Source organism: Macaca nemestrina, chromosome 10 (assembly GCF_043159975.1).
Source record: "Macaca nemestrina isolate mMacNem1 chromosome 10, mMacNem.hap1, whole genome shotgun sequence".
Classification (NCBI taxonomy): domain Eukaryota; kingdom Metazoa; phylum Chordata; class Mammalia; order Primates; family Cercopithecidae; genus Macaca; species Macaca nemestrina.
The window spans coordinates 8,049,452-8,066,823 of NC_092134.1; the positions used below are offsets into that span (position 1 = coordinate 8,049,452).

General features: G+C 53.5%; 1 protein-coding gene, 1 long non-coding RNA gene, 2 other non-coding genes and 1 pseudogene across 7 annotated transcripts in view; 2 read left to right on the forward strand and 3 right to left on the reverse strand.

The window, feature by feature from the left end:
• The window catches only part of LOC105495438 (DEAH-box helicase 37), a 44,844-nt gene extending 34,580 nt beyond the window's left edge, over positions 1-10,264 (forward strand). For both annotated transcript variants that reach the window (XM_071070816.1, XM_071070817.1), the window contains 9 exons: positions 2,980-3,104; positions 3,195-3,311; positions 4,602-4,774; positions 6,357-6,471; positions 6,611-6,748; positions 6,917-7,011; positions 7,095-7,168; positions 8,940-9,037; positions 9,234-10,264. In XM_071070816.1, coding sequence (XP_070926917.1) covers positions 2,980-3,104; positions 3,195-3,311; positions 4,602-4,774; positions 6,357-6,471; positions 6,611-6,748; positions 6,917-7,011; positions 7,095-7,168; positions 8,940-9,037; positions 9,234-9,319 — 1,021 coding nt within the window. In that variant the 3' untranslated portion in view covers positions 9,320-10,264. The remainder of the gene's footprint in view (positions 1-2,979; positions 3,105-3,194; positions 3,312-4,601; positions 4,775-6,356; positions 6,472-6,610; positions 6,749-6,916; positions 7,012-7,094; positions 7,169-8,939; positions 9,038-9,233) is intronic.
• LOC105493619 (uncharacterized) overlaps positions 1-17,372 on the reverse strand; it is a 36,171-nt gene that overhangs the window by 1,547 nt on the left and 17,252 nt on the right. For 2 of the 3 annotated variants that reach the window (XR_011608700.1, XR_011608703.1), the window contains 2 exons: positions 10,633-10,799; positions 878-1,005 (listed from right to left, as the gene is read on the reverse strand). This is a non-coding gene — a long non-coding RNA (uncharacterized lncRNA). Of the gene's footprint in view, positions 1-877; positions 1,006-10,632; positions 10,800-17,372 lie in introns of those variants that run through there. The other variant, XR_011608702.1, reaches the window with a different exon arrangement.
• LOC105495441 (histone deacetylase 1 pseudogene) lies at positions 11,763-13,614 on the reverse strand (annotated as a pseudogene).
• On the reverse strand, positions 16,739-16,810 carry TRNAA-UGC (transfer RNA alanine (anticodon UGC)). Its single transcript has one exon. It is a non-coding gene; the product is annotated as a tRNA-Ala (tRNA).
• TRNAD-GUC (transfer RNA aspartic acid (anticodon GUC)) lies at positions 17,056-17,127 on the forward strand. The gene has a single exon. It is a non-coding gene; the product is annotated as a tRNA-Asp (tRNA).

A 17,372-nucleotide genomic window follows, 5' to 3' on the forward strand; every position in this document is an offset into this window, starting at 1 on the left:
AAGGACACTTTGAGTGAAACCATTTAAAACACAGACCAAAATAGGGAAAGGCAATACCCTTGAAAAGTGCCACTAAGGCCAGGCGCGGTGGCTGACGCCTGTAATCCCAGCACTTTGGGAGGCTGAGACTTGAGGTCAGGAGTTTGAGACTAGCCTGGACATGGTAAAACCCCGTCTGTATAAAAAAATACAAAAATTGGCCGGGCGCGGTGGCTCAAGCCTGTAATCCCAGCACTTTGGGAGGCCGAGACGGGCGGATCACGAGGTCAGGAGATCGAGACCATCCTGGCTAACACGGTGAAACCCCGTCTCTACTAAAAAATACAAAAAACTAGCCGGGCGTGGTGGCGGCGCCTGTAGTCCCAGCTACTCGGGAGGCTGAGGCAGGAGAATGGCGGGAACCCGGGAGGCGGAGCTTGCAGTGAGCTGAGATCCGGCCACCGCACTCCAGCCTGGGCAGCAGAGCAAGACTCCGTCTCAAAAAAAAAAAAAAAAATACAAAAATTAGCCAGGCGTGGTGGCGCATGCCTATAATCCCAGCTACTTGGGAGGCTGAGGCATGAGAATCATTTGAACCCAGGAGGTAGAGGGTTGTGGTGAGCTGAGATCGCACCACTGTATTCCAGCCTGGGCAACAGTGAGACCCTTCTCTAAAAAAAGAAAAAGAAAAGTGACACTAAGACTGTGAAAGTATGTTGAAAGTGTGTTTAGTGCATTGTGTATTTAACAAAATTTACTTACAGATCATGACTACATGCTGATTCTTAGAATGAACAATTATTTAATGATTTCCTGGCATCCTGTGGCATAGATCTGCCTTTGGCAGCTTGATGATAAAAGGGGTCATTTCTGCAGAAATTTCTGGAAGCAACTTGAGTTTCTCAAGGACTTCGTAAGTCTTCAGTGTTCACATCATTCCTCCTGAAACAGCCTTTCACGCCATCAGTTGTGACCATCTCTGCCTCAGCTGTGAGCCAGGCTTCTGCTGCCACCAGGTCTCGTCAACTGTGAATGGAGCAGGCAGGCCCACGATGTCACTTCATTGACTCTGTGAGCCTCTGCATCTTGTGCAAAGCCCGCTGCTTGCTTCCCTTAGGGTCAGTCTGCCTGTGTTTGGACCATCTTGTCAGATGACAGAGCAGACACTAGTTGGGAAGGCAGTTAGGTGGACACTGGGGAATCTTTTGATATTTGGATGGTTTTTCTTTGTTTATCCTCCTCCACCTCCCCTCCCCAGTCTCACCCACCCTAACCAGGAACTTAACTTTAGGCCACGTCACTGCGTGGGCCATTCCATACTGCAGCCACTAACCGCACGTGGTCTGAGCCTGTGAAATGTGGCAATTGCGGCAACAAACTGACTTAAAACCTTACTTATTTTTAGTAGCTTAAATTTAAACAGCCACATGTGGCTAGTGGCCACCAAATTGGCCAGTGCAGTTCCAGACCTTTCCCTGTGCTCTGCACGGACAGAGATTTACTTTGAGGAAATGAGATCAGATGGTCCTGCAACTTGCCTTTTCTGCATCCTGTATCTTTTCAGGGTCAGTGCATCTGAACTTCAAAAGCAGCTTTAGCCAGGCATGGTGGCTCACGCCTGTAATCCCAGCACTTGGGATGCCGAGGCAGGCAGATTACTCAAGAGGTCAGGAGTTTGAGACCAGCCTGGCCAACACGGTGAAACCCTGTCTCTACTAAAAATAAAAAACCAGGCGTGGTGGTGGACACCTCTAATCCCAGCTATTCATCAGAATCCCTTGGGGAGAATAATAGGGTTCTCTGGAGAAACAAAAAGTGGTGTCCGTTTCAGTCGGGGTCTGAAGGCGCAGGAACCAGGAGCGTCAAGGGCAGGGAAGACCCAGCTCACACAGTCAGCAGAGCCCGAAGTCACACCTCCTCTGCCTACTTGGGCCCTCAGTGGATCGGATGCGGCCCCCACCCACACTGGGGAGGGCAGTAGCTTTACGCCGGTCACCAATTCAAAGACACACCCAGAAATAGAGCTTAACCAGCTATCTGGACATCCCTTTGCTCAGTTAAGTGGACACAAAATTAACTGTCACATGTAAGGTCTTGAAAACCGAGGTGTCTTGGCCTCTGCCCAGATCCCCTGATCAGCATCTCCTGGTCCCAGCATCTCTAAGACTGCCTGCGCAATGCTGGTGTCAAGGCTCTATAGCATGGTGACTGAGAGCTCAGGTCTGGTTCAAATCTCCCTCTGCCATTCTGAGCTGTGTGGCCTTAGGCAAGTGACTGTACCACTCTGAGCTTCATTTTCTCCATCTGGAAAATGGGGATAATGATGATGATGATAATTGGATTGTTGGTAGAATTAAATGAGTTAACACAAGCAAAGCTCTTTGAGCCGTGCCTGACACATATGTAAGTGTTAGTATTATTTTCAGGTTTGGAAGCTACTGGCATCATTCATTTATCCAGTCCACCTTGGTGGCTATTTAAGCAGTTTGCAGAGTTTTTTTTTACTTAAAAATGGTGCAGTGGCCGGGAACGATGGCTCACGCCTGTAATCCCAGCACTCTGGGAGGCCGAGATGGGTGGATCATGAGGTCAGGAGATCGAGACCATCCTGGCTAACACGGTGAAACCCCGTCTCTACTAAAAAAAGTACAAAAAATTAGCCAGGCATGGTGGCAGGCGCCTGTAGTCCCAGCTACTCGGGAGGCTGAGGCAGGAGAATGGTGTGAACCTGGAAGGCAGAACTTGCAGTGAGCCGAGATCGGGCCACTGCACTCCGGCCTGGGCGACAGAGCGAGACTCTATCTCAAAAAAAAGAAAAAAAGCAACGGTGCAGCGGTGGCTGCCAATGGTGAATTTTGAGCTGGACCTTGATACCTGAATTTCATTCATCGGTGACTCCACAAGGCCTCTGAGCCTGTCCTGATGAATAAAAGAGTTCCCCCCGCTGAGGCCCTGAGTGCAGCAGGGAACCCAGCCCGGACAGTATGTGTGTGTTTGCAGACCGGCAGCCAGTGACGAGGAGCTCGCCAGGCTGAAGAGCAAGCGGGCCTGGGTGGCCCAGATGAAGAGGACCTGGGCAGGGCAGGGGGCTTCTCTGAAGCTCGGCGACCTCATGGTGCTGCTGGGTTAGTGCCCTGCCTGGTGGAGGGTGGTGGGGGGGTCACCCAGGCATGGGATGGATCAGAGAGAGAGCATGCCCCCTCTTCGTCCCCTAGGTGCCGTGGGAGCCTGTGAGTATGCCGGCTGCACACCCCAGTTTTGCGAAGCCAACGGGCTGCGGTACAAAGCCATGATGGAGATCCGGCGCCTGCGGGGCCAGCTGACCAGCGCAGGTACGGCCCCGCGCCAGCATATGCTGCTGCACCCGGTGGGCACCCCGACCTGGGCACTTGAAATGTTTGAAAAAGTGATCCATAGAGTCCATGTTTGCACACTTGGTACTCACCAAAATATTTTTATAACCCTAAATCAATACTTGGGGGAGCTTTTCCAGGCACGAGGGAATGTGCACACGAGCAGGGCACTGACAGATTCGAGCTGCCAGCCTGTGCCTTCCCCCACCAGGTCGTCTCTCGGTTTCACCTTTTCCCTGGTGATGCCCTGCTGTTTTCCATCACTGCTCTGGCCTGGACTCCCTTCCCTCCCACATGTCCCCCAGACCCTTCTCATGCAGAAGGATGAGGCCTTGCCCTGGACTCTACCTCAGCCCAGCAGCACATAATCCTTCCTGCCACCAACACCCAGGGAAGCTTGAGAGGAAGGAAATGTCCTCCAACATATGGCAAGAGGACCATGCGTACAGAGGGCAGCCTGGACACTGGGTCTCTTCTGGGCAGGCCACGTTCTTTTACCCAAGGCTAGTGGGGAATTTGCCTTCCATTCAAGGAGAGCCCAGGGTTTGATGCCAGGATTGATGGCTCTCTTCCAGCCGATCCTTCTCCCAGCGCCAGGTGCATGGTGGTGGCCCTGTCACTGTGCTCTGCGTCCCTCTGGCTGTGGCTTTCCAGAACAGCCCATTCCAGGTGCAGCAGCTCAGAATTGCAGTCAGCCTCTAGATAGCACTGGTTACAGTGGCTTGGTGACATTAGACCTTTATTGTTGCAAGGAAGAGAAGCCACTGAGTCAGCAGCCCAGGGCATTTCTCTGCTGCCATCCTCCTGCCATTCTCTGCGCCTTCCATCCTAAGGTCACCTCATGGGCTGAGGAGGTAGTTGGAGGCTTGGTCGCCCCTGCCTTCCGGGCAGGAGAAGGGAAGGACAAGGCCAGGGCACCCGCCGGCTGTCCTTTTCCTGTATTGAACGTTCCCAGGAATTCCAGCCGCAACTTCCTTCTTCACATCATGGACCAGAACTGAGTCTGAGGCCACCTGGGTGTTGGGGGAGGGCCGTCTCCTAGCAAAATGCTCTGCTGACCAGGCAGGATATGAGGCTTTGTCCCAAGGGAGAAGGTGGGGCTGGGGGGCGGCTGCAGTCCTGCCTGCTGGGGGCTTTGGGTCCTGCCGGTGGCCTCTGGGGAGTGGCTGAGGCTAAAGCACTGAACATGGTTGGGACTTTCTAGGAGGTCAGGGCAGAGCTGGCCCCAGGCCTCGCCACCACCATCCTCACTCTTGGATCTCCCCTCAGTCAATGCCGTGTGCCCAGAGGCTGAGCTCTTCGTGGATCCCAAGATGCAGCCGCCCACCGAGAGCCAGGTAACCTACCTGCGACAGATCGTGACGGCCGGCCTGGGGGACCACCTGGCCCGCAGGGTCCAGAGCGAGGAGCTGCTGGAGGACAAGTGGAGGAATGCCTACAAGGTGGGGCCCCCACCGTCTCCCTGCCAGGGTAGCTTGGGGCACGGTCGGGGCACCTGGCGAGGGGCAGGCAGGCTGGGTCCTCGGGGTCTTGGGGAGGCCTGTCCCCCTCAGTTGTGGGTCCCCACCGAGGAACAAGTGGGGCTTGCAGTAGAATCACATCTTCCTTGGTTAGTTTCTCACTCCCAACTTTTTTTTTTTAATAACAGTTTAATGGAGATAGAATTCACACAGCATTTAAACTCTTTTTGGGTTTTCTGTTTTTCTTAGAAACGGGGTCTCGCTCTGCTGCCCAGGATAGAGTACAGTGGCACAATCATAGCTCACTGGAGCCTCAAATTCCCAGGCACAAACAACGTTCTTGCCTCAGCCTCCTGAGTAGTTGGGACTAATTTTGTTGTTGTTGTTTTGTTTTTTGAGACAGAGCCTCACTCTGTTGCCCAGATTAGAATGTAGTGGCGCGAACTCAGCTCACTGCAACCTCCATCTCCTGGGTTCCAGCCATTTTCCTGCCTCAGCCTCCCAAGTAGCTGGGATTACAGGCACGTGCCACCACAGCCAGCTAATTTTTGTGTTTTTACTAGAGAAGGGGTTTCATCATTTTGGCCAGGCTGGTCTCAAACTCCTGGCCTCAAATGATCTGCCTGCCTCAGCCTCCCAAAATGCTGGGCTTACAGGCAGTGTTACCCAGGCTGGTCTTGAACTCCTGGCCTCTAGCAATCCTTCCACCTTGGGCTGCCAAACTGTTGGGATTACAGATGTGACCCACTGCATCTGGCCTGCATTTAAACCCATTTAAAGTGTTCAATTCAGTGGTTTTTAGTATTTTCACAGAGTTTTGCAACCATTAGCATAGTTAACTTTAGAACATTTTTATTACCCAACAAAGAAACCCCACACCTGTAAGCTACGAGTCCCCAGTTCCCCTTCACCACCGTTTTCATGATCCTGCTTTCCGTCGGTGGATCTGCCTGTACTGGACATGTGGCATGAGTGGAATCTTAACATACATGGCTTTCCGTGTCTGGCCTCTTTCACTTAGTGTGATGCTTTCAAGCCCCATCCATGCCATGGCGGGCGTGGGTGCTTCCTTTTTTTTTTTTTTATTTTCTGAGATGGAGTTTTGCTCTTGTTGCCCAAGCTGGGAGTGCAATGGCATGATCTTGGCTCACTGCAACCTCCACCTCCCAGGTTCAAGCAATTCTCCTACCTCAGCCTCCGGAGTAGCTGGGATTACAGGTGTGCGCCACCACACCCAGCTAATTTTTTGTATTTTTAGTAGAAATGGGGTTTCATCAACATGGTGAAACCAGCCAGGCTGGTCTCGAACTCTTGACCTCAGATGATCCACCTGCTTTGGCCTCCCAGAGTGTTAGATTATAGGCATGAGCCACCGCACCTGGCACTTCCTTCCTTTTCATGGCTAGATCAGACTCCGGTGTGCAGATGGGCCGCGTTTCCTGGCAGATGGAACACTCTCCCACTTTTGTGGCTGGAGTGGATATTCAGAGTCTCCTGGGTTGAGAGTATGCAGAGACCCTGGGCTTGGGTTCCTTACTGACCACATCACCTCCATTCTCTGCAGACCCCTCTCCTCGACGACCCTGTCTTCATCCACCCCAGCTCCGTCCTTTTCAAAGAGCTCCCCGAGTTTGTGGTCTACCAGGAAATCATGGAGACCACCAAGATGTACATGAAAGGTGCTGAGGCCTGGGGACAGCCCCTTGTCCCCCGATGGTGGCTGTGATGGGGGTGTGGCTGGGACCCTGGGGCAGAGGCATGGGAGCCCCTCCCACAGAGGGTGCCGCTGTAACCCCAGCTTCCTCCCCCGGCCCCCAGGCATCTCTAGCGTGGAGGTCCAGTGGATCCCGGCCCTGCTTCCCTCTTACTGCCAGTTTGACAAGCCCCTGGAGGAGCCAGCCCCTACCTACTGCCCCGAGCGGGGGCGGGTGCTGTGTCACCGAGCCAGCGTGTTCTGTGAGTTGGGGCAGTGTCCCAGGCAACCTGAGCCTCCCACAGCCGTGGGCTTCTTGGACGCATGGCCCTGTCCCCTGCCCCTGGCTGTGTGTGTCTTGGGTGGGGGAGGGATGGGACTCAGGCGGTCAGCTACAAGAGGGTCCTGGCTCACTGACTCCTGCCCTCCAGATCGCGTGGGCTGGCCGCTCCCCGCCATCGAGGTGGATTTTCCAGAGGGCATTGACCGCTACAAGCACTTTGCCCGGTTCCTGCTGGAAGGACAGGTAGGTGGCACAGCGGCTCCAGGCCCTCATCTCAGGTACCGTGGGCAGCAGCAGCCTCACCCCTTCCTGTGGTCTCTCATCAGGTCTTCCGCAAGCTGGCCTCATACCAGAGCTGTCTGCTGTCCAGCCCCAGCACCATGCTGAAGACGTGGGCCAGGTACTGCTTGCAGTGGGCAGGAGGGCTGGAGGCCTGAATGACCTCCCCAGGGCTGCTGGGACAGAGCACCTCACACGGGGAGGCTTAAAAGATCCGAAGCGTGTGCTCAGGTCTGAAGGCTGCAGGGCCACGCTCTGTGCATCGGCTTTCGGGGAGGGTCCCTCTTGCCTCTGCTGGCCTCCTGGGCTTGTGGCCACATCACGGCAGCCTCTGCCTCCATCTTCATGTGGCCGTCTCTCTGTGTGTCTCTAGTCTCCCTCCCTGTGCTCTCTCCTTATAAGGACACCAGTCATTGGATTCAGGGTCCACCCTACTCCAGGGTGACCTCTCCTTAACTCATGACATTTGCAATGACCCTCTTTCCATATAAGGTCACACGCTGATGTTCTTGGTGGGCATGAATCTGGGGTAGGGGAGACACTGGGCTGCTTCCTGAGAGTTGCCTGGTGTCAGTGAGAGGCATCCTGGCCCTAGGGACTTCCAGCTGAGCAGACCCCTGCCCCATCCCGCCCACCACCTCTGCTTCAGGGCTCACCCTTGCCCTCCACCTCCTCCTGCTCTCCTCCTGCCTGTGGTCCAGACCCACAGACACCTCCCCCTTCCTGGGACTGGCGGAGCCTGTGGTGCAGGGGCTTGGAGCACTGGAGGCAGACCTAAAGGTGCAGGCAGGTGCCAGGGACTCAAGATGGGGTGTGTTGCACAGCACCTGCTGCTGGGCTGTCAGGAGCAGCGTCAGTCACCCAGCTCACGTTTTCCAGTGCGGCCCTGTCCCAGTCATGTTCTCGGGGCTGGGATACAGACACGGTCTCTGTCCTACAGTGGCGTCGCTCGGCCCCAGAGGGACAGAGCAGGACATGAGTGAGGCCTCAATGGGCTTGGGGTGGAGTGCGATTGGGCTGGTCGAGGAGAGCCTCACTGGGCAGATTCAGAGGAGGCAGGGCCGGAGCAGGGCACAAATCTGGAGGAAGGTTCCAGATGAGACAAGTTGCATGCATGGAGCAGCCTTGGTGGGCAAGGAATGTGGGCCAGAGGCAGCCAGGGTGGATGGGAGGAGGTGGGATCTAGAGCCTTCTGTCCCAGGATGATTAGGGGAAGGGGACCCTTTGCTTTCTCTTTTATTTTATTATTATTATTTATTTTTTAGAAGGCCTGTCTAGAGAATTTTGGTTTTTTTGCTTTTGAGTTTTGTTTGCTTGTTTGTTTGAGACAGAGTTTTGTTCTTGTTGCCCAGGCTAGAGTACAATGGCGCAATCTCGGCTCACTGCAGCCTCTGCCTCCCGGGTTCAAGTGATTCTCCTGCCTCAGCCTCCTGAGTAGCTGGGATTACAGGCACCCGCCACCATGCCCGGCAAATATTTTTGGATTTTTAGTAGAGATAGGGTTTCACCATGTTAGCCAAGCTGGTCTCGAACTCCTGGCCTCAGGTGATCCACCTGCCTCAGCCTCCCAAAGTGCTGGGATTACAGGCATGAGCCACCACGCCCAACCAATTTGTTTGTTTTTGAGACAAGGTCTTGCCCTGTCACCCAGGCTGGAGTGCAGTGGTATAATCATGGCTCACTGCAGCCTCCAACTCCTGGGCTCAAGGGATCCTCCTACTTCAGCTTCCCGAGTAACTGGGGCTACAGGTGCATGTCACCATGCCCAGCCAGCTCTTTACCCTGCGGGGTGGGGCCGGTAGGGTGGTGATGCCTGCCCTGTTTTCAGGCCCCCAGCAGCAGCTGGTCTGTGCCCTGGCTGCCTGCCACCAACCTGCATCCCTGCCCCACAGGCTGCAGCCCCGGACGGAGAGCCTCCTGCGAGCCCTGGTTGCAGAGAAGGCTGACTGCCGTGAAGCCTTGCTGGCTGCTTGGAAGAAAAACCCCAAATGTGAGTTTGACCAGGGCCAGGGGATGGGAGTGGACAGGATGGGGTCACCGAAGCAGGGGCTTTGTGCTTTGTGCACAGTCAGCCCTGGCTTGGCAGAAGGATCTGGCCCCATGGCTGCTGGCCAGCTTCCTGCCACGTCAGGAGAGTCCCTGGGCCCAGGGTCACCCTGACACTATCCTCCTTCCCTCCCCTGCAGACCTGCTGGCCGAGTACTGTGAGTGGCTTCCACAGGCCATGCACCCCGATATCGAGAAAGCCTGGCCCCCCACAACTGACCACTGACCGGACACCTGGCTGGAGGGCCGAAGACTGGAGGGCTGGCAGCAGCCTGTCACCCTGCGACCATGACTGCCTGGCGTGGGCTTCATGGCCTGCTCTCGGGAAGCAGGTCAAGCCCTGGGAACCTCGTCCATGAGAACTCGATACCGTATGAAGCGTGCTGCTGCCCGTGCCGTCTGGCCTGGGGGTGACTTTTTGAACTGATTATTACATGGTGGATGATGATTTCATCTCACGTGCTGGACGCTGTTCTGTTCAGTGTGCTCTTTGGACTACATTAGTCCGCCGTGGAGCAGCAGGGCCGGAGGTCTCTGCAGTCCCTTCCCCGCTGCCCTACCAGAAGGCCAAGGAGGCACGTGGAGGGCTCATCCTTTCTGCAATTCTTCCCTCTAGAGTCAGGGAGGTCCGCCCAGCCCTGGCCTCACAGCCGTCCCAGATGTTAGGTGAGCCACCGAGCTGTGCGTTGACCTTGAGGGGCCCGGCTCGGGGCCCCCAGGCTCCACGCCTTCTTGGGAGGGTGGACGCCGGCACCTTTCCTGTGTTACGGCTGCGGGGAGCGAGCATCTCGTCTGCCTGTGGTCAGCTCTCAGACGGCAGGGAGCGGAGCTGACCTTGGCCGTGCTTGGTCACCATTGCCATGCCGCAGAGGATGGGCCTAGCTAGGCTGGGGCCACAGGACTATTCTGCTGGCCTTGAATGGGGACTGCAGAACCCTCAGTTTGTCTCCCTTGTTCTTCTGTGGCCGAGGTGGGAGGGGTAGGTCCCCCAGCAAGAGAGACAGGAGCACCCCAGACAGGACCAAGGAGTCGGGAGGCCCCTGCCCTTCCGTCCTCCATGGTGAGGGCCCGGACGTCTCCCCAGAGCCCAGCGCTCGCAGGATGGAGTCCGCTCCTGGCTTTGCTTCTGCAGCTTTGGTGGAGACAGTTATGGAATAAAATGTTCCTTGCACCCAGATTATTTTGTGGAATACGCTTGGGGAAGGACACCCAGGTGGCGAGTGTGCTGTCGCGGGACGCGGCCTGGTGGCCGACCTGCCTTCCCAGTACTGCCATCTGCTCTAGGGAGGCCTCTCCTCGCTGGGTTTACTTACCTCCCTGGATGCTCTCGAAGCCCGAGCAGCTGCCTCTCCCCACCTGCCCCATAGCCAAGATGGCAGCCCGGCCCTTCTCGCTCCAGGTTCCTCCCCAGGAGCCCAAGGCAGGGCCGTGAGCCAGGGCCCTGCAGACACGTTTGCTTAACCCGCCCAGTGATTGAGGAAGACCTGAATTCCTCACTAACATGTAGAATTGAGCTGTTTCCCACTCAAAAGTACTGACCTCCAGCTTTCCTGAAATCCCACTGCACATGGGCTGGCAATTCTGAGATGAAAGCGGAAGCCATCATTCCCGCCGCTGTCTCAGGTGCCGGGGCAGCCTCCTTAGGGACGTCCCTGCCTCCTCATCGCACTCCACAGCCAAGCGTCCACAGTTGTAATTAGGTGATGCTTTTTAAAAAATGTTAGGTAATTAACATACCATAAAATTCATTTGAAGGTATACAGTTGCTTTTAGTATATCACAGTTGTGCAACCATTACCATGACCTGATTCCAGAGCATTTTTCTAGCCCTAAAAAGATACCCCGTACCCATCAGCAGTCTGCCCCATTTCTCCCAGTTCCCCCAGCTCCAGGCCCCACGAATTCACTTTCTGTCTCTGGATTTGCGCTTTCTGGACATTTATCTCTTGTTGCCTTTTTTGTTGTTGTTTTTTTGTTTGTTTTTTTAGAAATGTACCATTTTATTACAAAGAGGCTCACAAAAATGAAAATCGTATCTCAAAAAGGAAACTAGACTAGCACCTCCACCTGCAGAATTAGGAGAAGACCGGGCCGGCAGCGTTTCTTGGCTCACTTGAGGCCAGTGGGAAGGTATGAAAACAGGCTGATGTTACCTTAGGAGCCTGGAAAGAACAGGAAATCCTTGAAGACCCAGCTACCCCTTCTAGAATGTTCAATAAGGGCACCTTTCCAAAGCTATTAAGCGGGCACTTGGCATTTCAGGATTTTGTCTTATGGTTGCATAAAAGTATCCCTTTCACCCAGACCTGGCACCCTTTATGGTTCAAAGTTAAGAACTGGGGAAGAAGGCTGGACGCGGTGGCTCAAGCCTGTAATCCCAGCACTTTGGGAGGCCGAGACGGGCAGATCACGAGGTCAGGAGATCGAGACCATCCTGGCTAACCCGGTGAAACCCCGTCTCTACCAAAAAAATACAAAAAGCTAGCCGGGCGAGGTGGCGGGCACCTGTAGTCCCAGCTACTCGGGAGGCTGAGGCAGGAGAATGGCGTAAACTCGGGAGGCGGAGCTTGCGGTGAGCTGAGATCCGGCCACGGCACTCCAGCCTGGGCCACAGAGCGAGACTCCGTCTCAAAAAAAAAAAAGAAAGAAAGAAAATATAAACTCTGACAGGTTGGGGGAGAAAGGTGAGGGACTCGGCAGGAAGCCAGAGCTGGAGAGGTCTGTTCAGGCCAACTTGACCTCCTCCTTGACCCCTTTGGCTTCTGGCTTCTCCTCCTTGGTTTTCTCCTCTTCTGTGACTTCTTTCTTCTCCTCTGGGTCTTTCTCTTTTTCATCCTCTGTTTTGACTCTCTTGGCTTTTTTGAAGTTGGAAGAGTTCTTGCGGCCCCCCTCTCCCTCCTCTTCAGAATCGGAGAACTCTTCCTCACAGGCAGTTCGTTTGTCAGAGGAGCAGATCGAGATGCACTGGTCAGGGTCGTCTTCGTCCTCATCGCCGCTCTCCTCAGGGATTTTGTCCTCAGGAATCGCCTGCATTTGGACCTCGGGTGCATGCGGCAGCACTCTAAGGTTCTCAAACAGTCGCTGTTTGATCTTCTGCGGGTACTCATTGGTGCTCTGGTTAGTCATATTGGAAGGACTGATGTGGAGCTTGAAATCTGGTCCAAAGTATTCAAAGTAGTCGTTGTACGGAAGCTCATTAGGGATCTCCGTATCCAGGGCCACAGCTGTCTCGTATGTCCAGCACCGGGCAACATTATAAATGGTGTAACCACCACCTCCCAGCATCAGCATAGGCAGGTTAAAGCTCTTGACAAGTTCCACACACTTGGCGTGCCCTTTGATGGTTAGACTGAAGCAACCTAACCGATCCCCAGATAGGGAGTCTGAGCCACACTGTAAGGCCACCGCACTAGGCTGGAACATCTCCATTACTTTGGACATGACCGGCTTGAAAATGATCTCACAGGACTCGTCCTCAATCCCGTCTCGGAGCGGGTAGTTAACAGCATAATACTTGCCTTTGCCAGCCTCGATATCCCATAGGTCCCCAGTTCCTGGGAAGTACTCTCCATACTTATGAAAGGACACAGTCATGACCCGGTCTGTGGTATAGAAGGCCTCTTCCACACCGTCGCCATGGTGAATATCAATGTCAATACACAGCACCCTCTGGTGATACTTTAGCGGTTCCAGGATGGCCAAGACGACATCATTGACGTAACAGAAGCCAGATGCCTCAGACTTCTTTGCATGGTGCAGGCCCCCAGCCCAACTCACAGCAATGACTGTCTGCTGCTTATTAAGTTTCACAGCACTTGCCACAGAACCACCAGTAGACAACTGACAACTCAAACAGGCCATCGAATAGCAGACAGTCCTCACCAGTGTTGAATCTCTGCATCTGCTTGCTGTACTCCGACATGTTATCTGGACGGGTGGAGTGCAAGAATTTAATGTAGTCATTGCTGTGACTGCATGTCATCTGCTCAGCATTGGCTTTGTGAGGGCGATGGATGCCCATTTTTCGGTAGAGACCATAGTTGAGCAGCAAATTATGAGTCATGCGGATTCGGTGAGGCTTCACTGGGTGGCTTGTCCGTAGCAGTAATTTCCAACATCCCCGTCGTAATAGTAACAGACTTGGCCGGGCGCGGTGGCTCAAGCCTGTAATCCCAGCACTTTGGGAGGCCGAGACGGGCGGATCACGAGGTCAGGAGATCGAGACCATCCTGGCTAACACGGTGAAACCCCGTCTCTACTAAAAAATACAAAAAACTAGCCGGGCGAGGTGGCGGGCGCCTGTAGTCCCAGCTACTCGGGAGGCTGAGGCAGGAGAATGGCGGGAACCCGGGAGGCGGAGCTTGCAGTGAGCTGAGATCCGGCCACAGCACTCCAGCCTGGGCAACAGCGCGAGACTCCGTCTCAAAAAAAAAAAAAAAAAAATAGTAACAGACTTTCCTCCAGGTGCCCTGCATCTGTGCCGTCTTGCTCGCCTGCCATCCCTACCGTCAGTCGGTCCATCCGCCCTCCTGCCCGCTGCTCCGCTCCTTGTTTGTTTTTTTGAGACAGAGTCTCGCTCTGTTACCAGGCTGGACTGCATTGGGGCAACCTTGGCTCACTGCAACCTCCGCCTCCCGGGTTCAAGCGATTCTCTTGCTTCAGCCTCCTGAGTAGCCGGGACTACAGGCACGTGCCACCACACCCAGCTAATTTTTATATTTTAAGTAGAGATGGGGTTTCACGATGTTGGCCAGGATGGTCTTGATCTCTTGTCCTTGTGATCCACCCGCCTCCGCCTCCCAAAGTGCTGGGATTACAGGGGTGAGCCAACGCGCCTGGTTTGTTGGTTGTTTTTTTGAAAGGATCTTACTCTGTCATTCAGGCTGGAGTGCAGTGGTGCAATCCTAGTTCACTGCAGCCTCCATCTCCTGGGTTCAAGTAATCCTTCTACCTCCCAAATAGCTGGGACTACAGGCACACTCCACCATACTGGGCTACAATTTTCAGTACAGCCAGCTCTTGCTATGTTGCCCAGGCTGGTCTTGAGCTCCTGAAGTATTTCATTCCTTCCTATGGCTGGATAATACCCCAGTGTATGGATAGACCACATTTTTATTTGTTTCCATCTTTTGGCTATTGTGAATAGAGCTGCTGTGAACATTTATATACAGGTTTTTTTTTTTTGTTTTTTTTTTGTTTTTTTTTTTTTTTTGAGACAGAGTCTGGCTTTGTCGCCCAGGCTGGAGTGCTGTGGCCGAATCTCAGCTCACTGCAAGCTCCACCTCCCGGGATCACGCCATTCTCCTGCCTCAGCCTCCCGAGTAGCTGGGACTACAGGCGCCCGCCGCCTCGCCCGGCTAGTTTTTTTTTTGTATGTTTTTAGTAGAGACGGGGTTTCACCGTGTTAGCCAGGATGGTCTCGATCTCCCGACCTCGTGATCCGCCCGTCTCGGCCTCCCAAAGTGCTGGGATTACAGGCGTGAGCCACCGCGCCCGGCTATATACAGGTTTTTGTGTGGATGCATATTTTCCATTCTCTTGGGTATATACCTAGGATTTAAAAAAAAAAAAAAAACCACAAAAAAACAAGAGCACCATTGCCTGGCCAATGTCATTTAGCTTTTATTTATTTATTTATTTAGAGACAAAACTGCATCTGCATGGCTGGTAGATACCTGAAAACATGCACACCCTAGAAAGTGGGCAGGAAAAAAGCAAAGAAATAATTCAGTTCTACTTCTTACCCAACAGATTTGGAAAAATTAAGAATCATGGCCATAGCCAGTGCTGAAAATATAAGGAAAAGAGCACCTTCACACATTGTTAGAGAATATGTAAGTTGCCACAGCCCTTAGAAAAAATCCAGCAATATTTATTGTTTTTTTGTTTTTTTTTTCTGAGACGGAGTCTTGCTCTGTTGCCCAGGCTGGAGTGTAGTGGTGCGATATCTGCTCACTGCAACCTCTGCCTCCCAAGTTCAAGTGATTCTCCTGCCTCAGCCTCCCGAGTAGCTGGGACTACAAGTGTGTGCCACCACACCCAGCTAATTTTTTGTATTTTTAGTAGAGATGAAGTTTCACCATGTTGGCTAGGCTGGTCTCAAACTCCTGACCTCAGGTGATGTGTGCACCTGGCCCTTCCAAAGTGCTGGGATTACAGGCATGAGCCACCACGCCTGGCCCAAAATCTAGCAATATTTAAAATAAACTAGGCATGGTGGTTTACGCCTGTAATCCCAGCACTTTAGAAGGCTGAGGTGAGAGAATCACTTAAGGCCAGGATTTCCAGACCAGCCTGTACAATGTAGCGACACTCCTGTCTCTACAAAAAAAAAAAAAAAAGAAAAAGAAAAAGAAAGAAAGAAAGAAAAGAAAAATGTTTGCTGGAGGTGGTGAAGTATACCTGTAGTCTCAGCTGCTGGGAGGCTGAGGTGGGAGGATCACTTGAGCCCAGGATTTGGAGGCTGCAGTGAACTATGATCGCACCACTGCATTCCAGCCTGGGCGACAGAGAAAGAAGTACGTTTTGAAAAGTATCCATGCCCTTTGACCCTGCATTGCTCCCTGTGGAAATCTGTCCCATCGAGATACCGGCGCCAGAAGGCAAGGAAAGTGCATGTACCAGATGACTGACTACAACACTTCAGTGAGAGGAAACAAAATTACCCGAACCGCTAGGAGGAATGGTAATAAAGCATGCTACCCCTGCGTTAGGAAATACTATGCAACCACGTCCAGAATTTGTCATGAACTCCATCATGCTCGCACCTACTCTGCCGCACCTCTGGAGGAAGTACCCATCAGCTCTCCGGGCGGTGGCTGCACCTCCTTCCCTGTCTCCCCACATCCACCCACGCTCAGGGTGTATTCTCCGCATGGCAGCCAGAGGGAGCCTTTTCAAACCTAAATCTGGTCTGTTACCCTGCGTCAGGCCTCCCAGTGTCTTCGAAGGTAAAGTTCATCCTCATTCACTAAGCTCTGGGGCGGGGCTTTCCTCCTGCCCCTTCAACACAGAGCGCCCTTTCTCCAGCCTCAGGGCCTGGGCACCTGCTGTTTCCTCCGCTACACGCATTGTTTCTGCAGGGGACTCCCCTGGCAGCTAATCTAAAGCAGCCCCCACTCATGCACCCCTGACTTTCCATCTCATCGCTATTCTTGTCTTCATAAAACGTATCGCTACTTGCTTATTGTTAAGTCTCCGGGACTAGACTATAAAGTCCAAGAAGGCTGAGAAAGCTTGCCTGGCCTGTCTTATCCAGGGATACCAGGGAACGTACACTTTACCCGGCACACAGTAGGTGTCGACGCGTGCACAGAACCTGACATGAGGCCCCCAGGAGTTAATGAATGGTCAATTGCAGAACCTTTCTAAGGAATCCAGTGCTTTTCTATCTGTTTGATGAAACAAATAACTGGGAGTGTTCGTTTCAAATGGCATATTGCCGGCCCCATGGCCGACCTACTGAACGCGGATGTCTGGTGGAGGGGCCCAAGGAATTTGTGATTGCGGGCAGGGATGTACGCTGGCGCAGGCCCTTCCAAGGGAGCTTTCTTCGCAGGCAGGTTGATGGGGCTCCCTGGGTCCTCTTTCCAGTCTTCCTTTCTGTGTGACTGTAATTTGCAGGAAAAAGGTAGAAAGAAAACCCTGGAGATGCCGGGGATTGAACCCGGGGCCTCATACATGCAAAGCATGCGCTCTACCACTGAGCTACATCCCCTTGCCTTGCAAGTTGCTTTTCTGGGAATGGTGATACAGAGAGTGCCCTTCGCTTTGCTAGTTCAGGTGTCTCAGCTTCCGAACGTACAGTGCCTCCAGCCACTCAAAGGGGCCTCTGCCCGCTCTGGGAAAGCTCGGAGGCCAGGGCGCCCGGCGCCGGGCCGGATGACCCGCAAAGGGTAGGAACGACAGCGGGAGAAGGCTACAGTCTTAGAGACTGAGTTGCAGAAAATCGTGTATGGCTTGTCCTCGTTAGTATAGTGGTGAGTATCCCCGCCTGTCACGCGGGAGACCGGGGTTCGATTCCCCGACGGGGAGGCTAACAGAATCGACCTTTTGAAATACAGAAGGGGAAACCTTGCTGGCAATGCTTTGCATTGTTCAAAAATATACTGAATATGTATACCAGGATGTGCACGTCGCAGGTGTGCCCGCAACACTGTGAATTAGGGCCCTTTCGAGGATTCATTGCCCTCCAAGGAGAGGTGGGGGGAAGAAAAAAGGGGGTGCTCAGCAGTGGGCACAATAGGTTCATTTTTATGTCAAAAAATTATAGATATGCG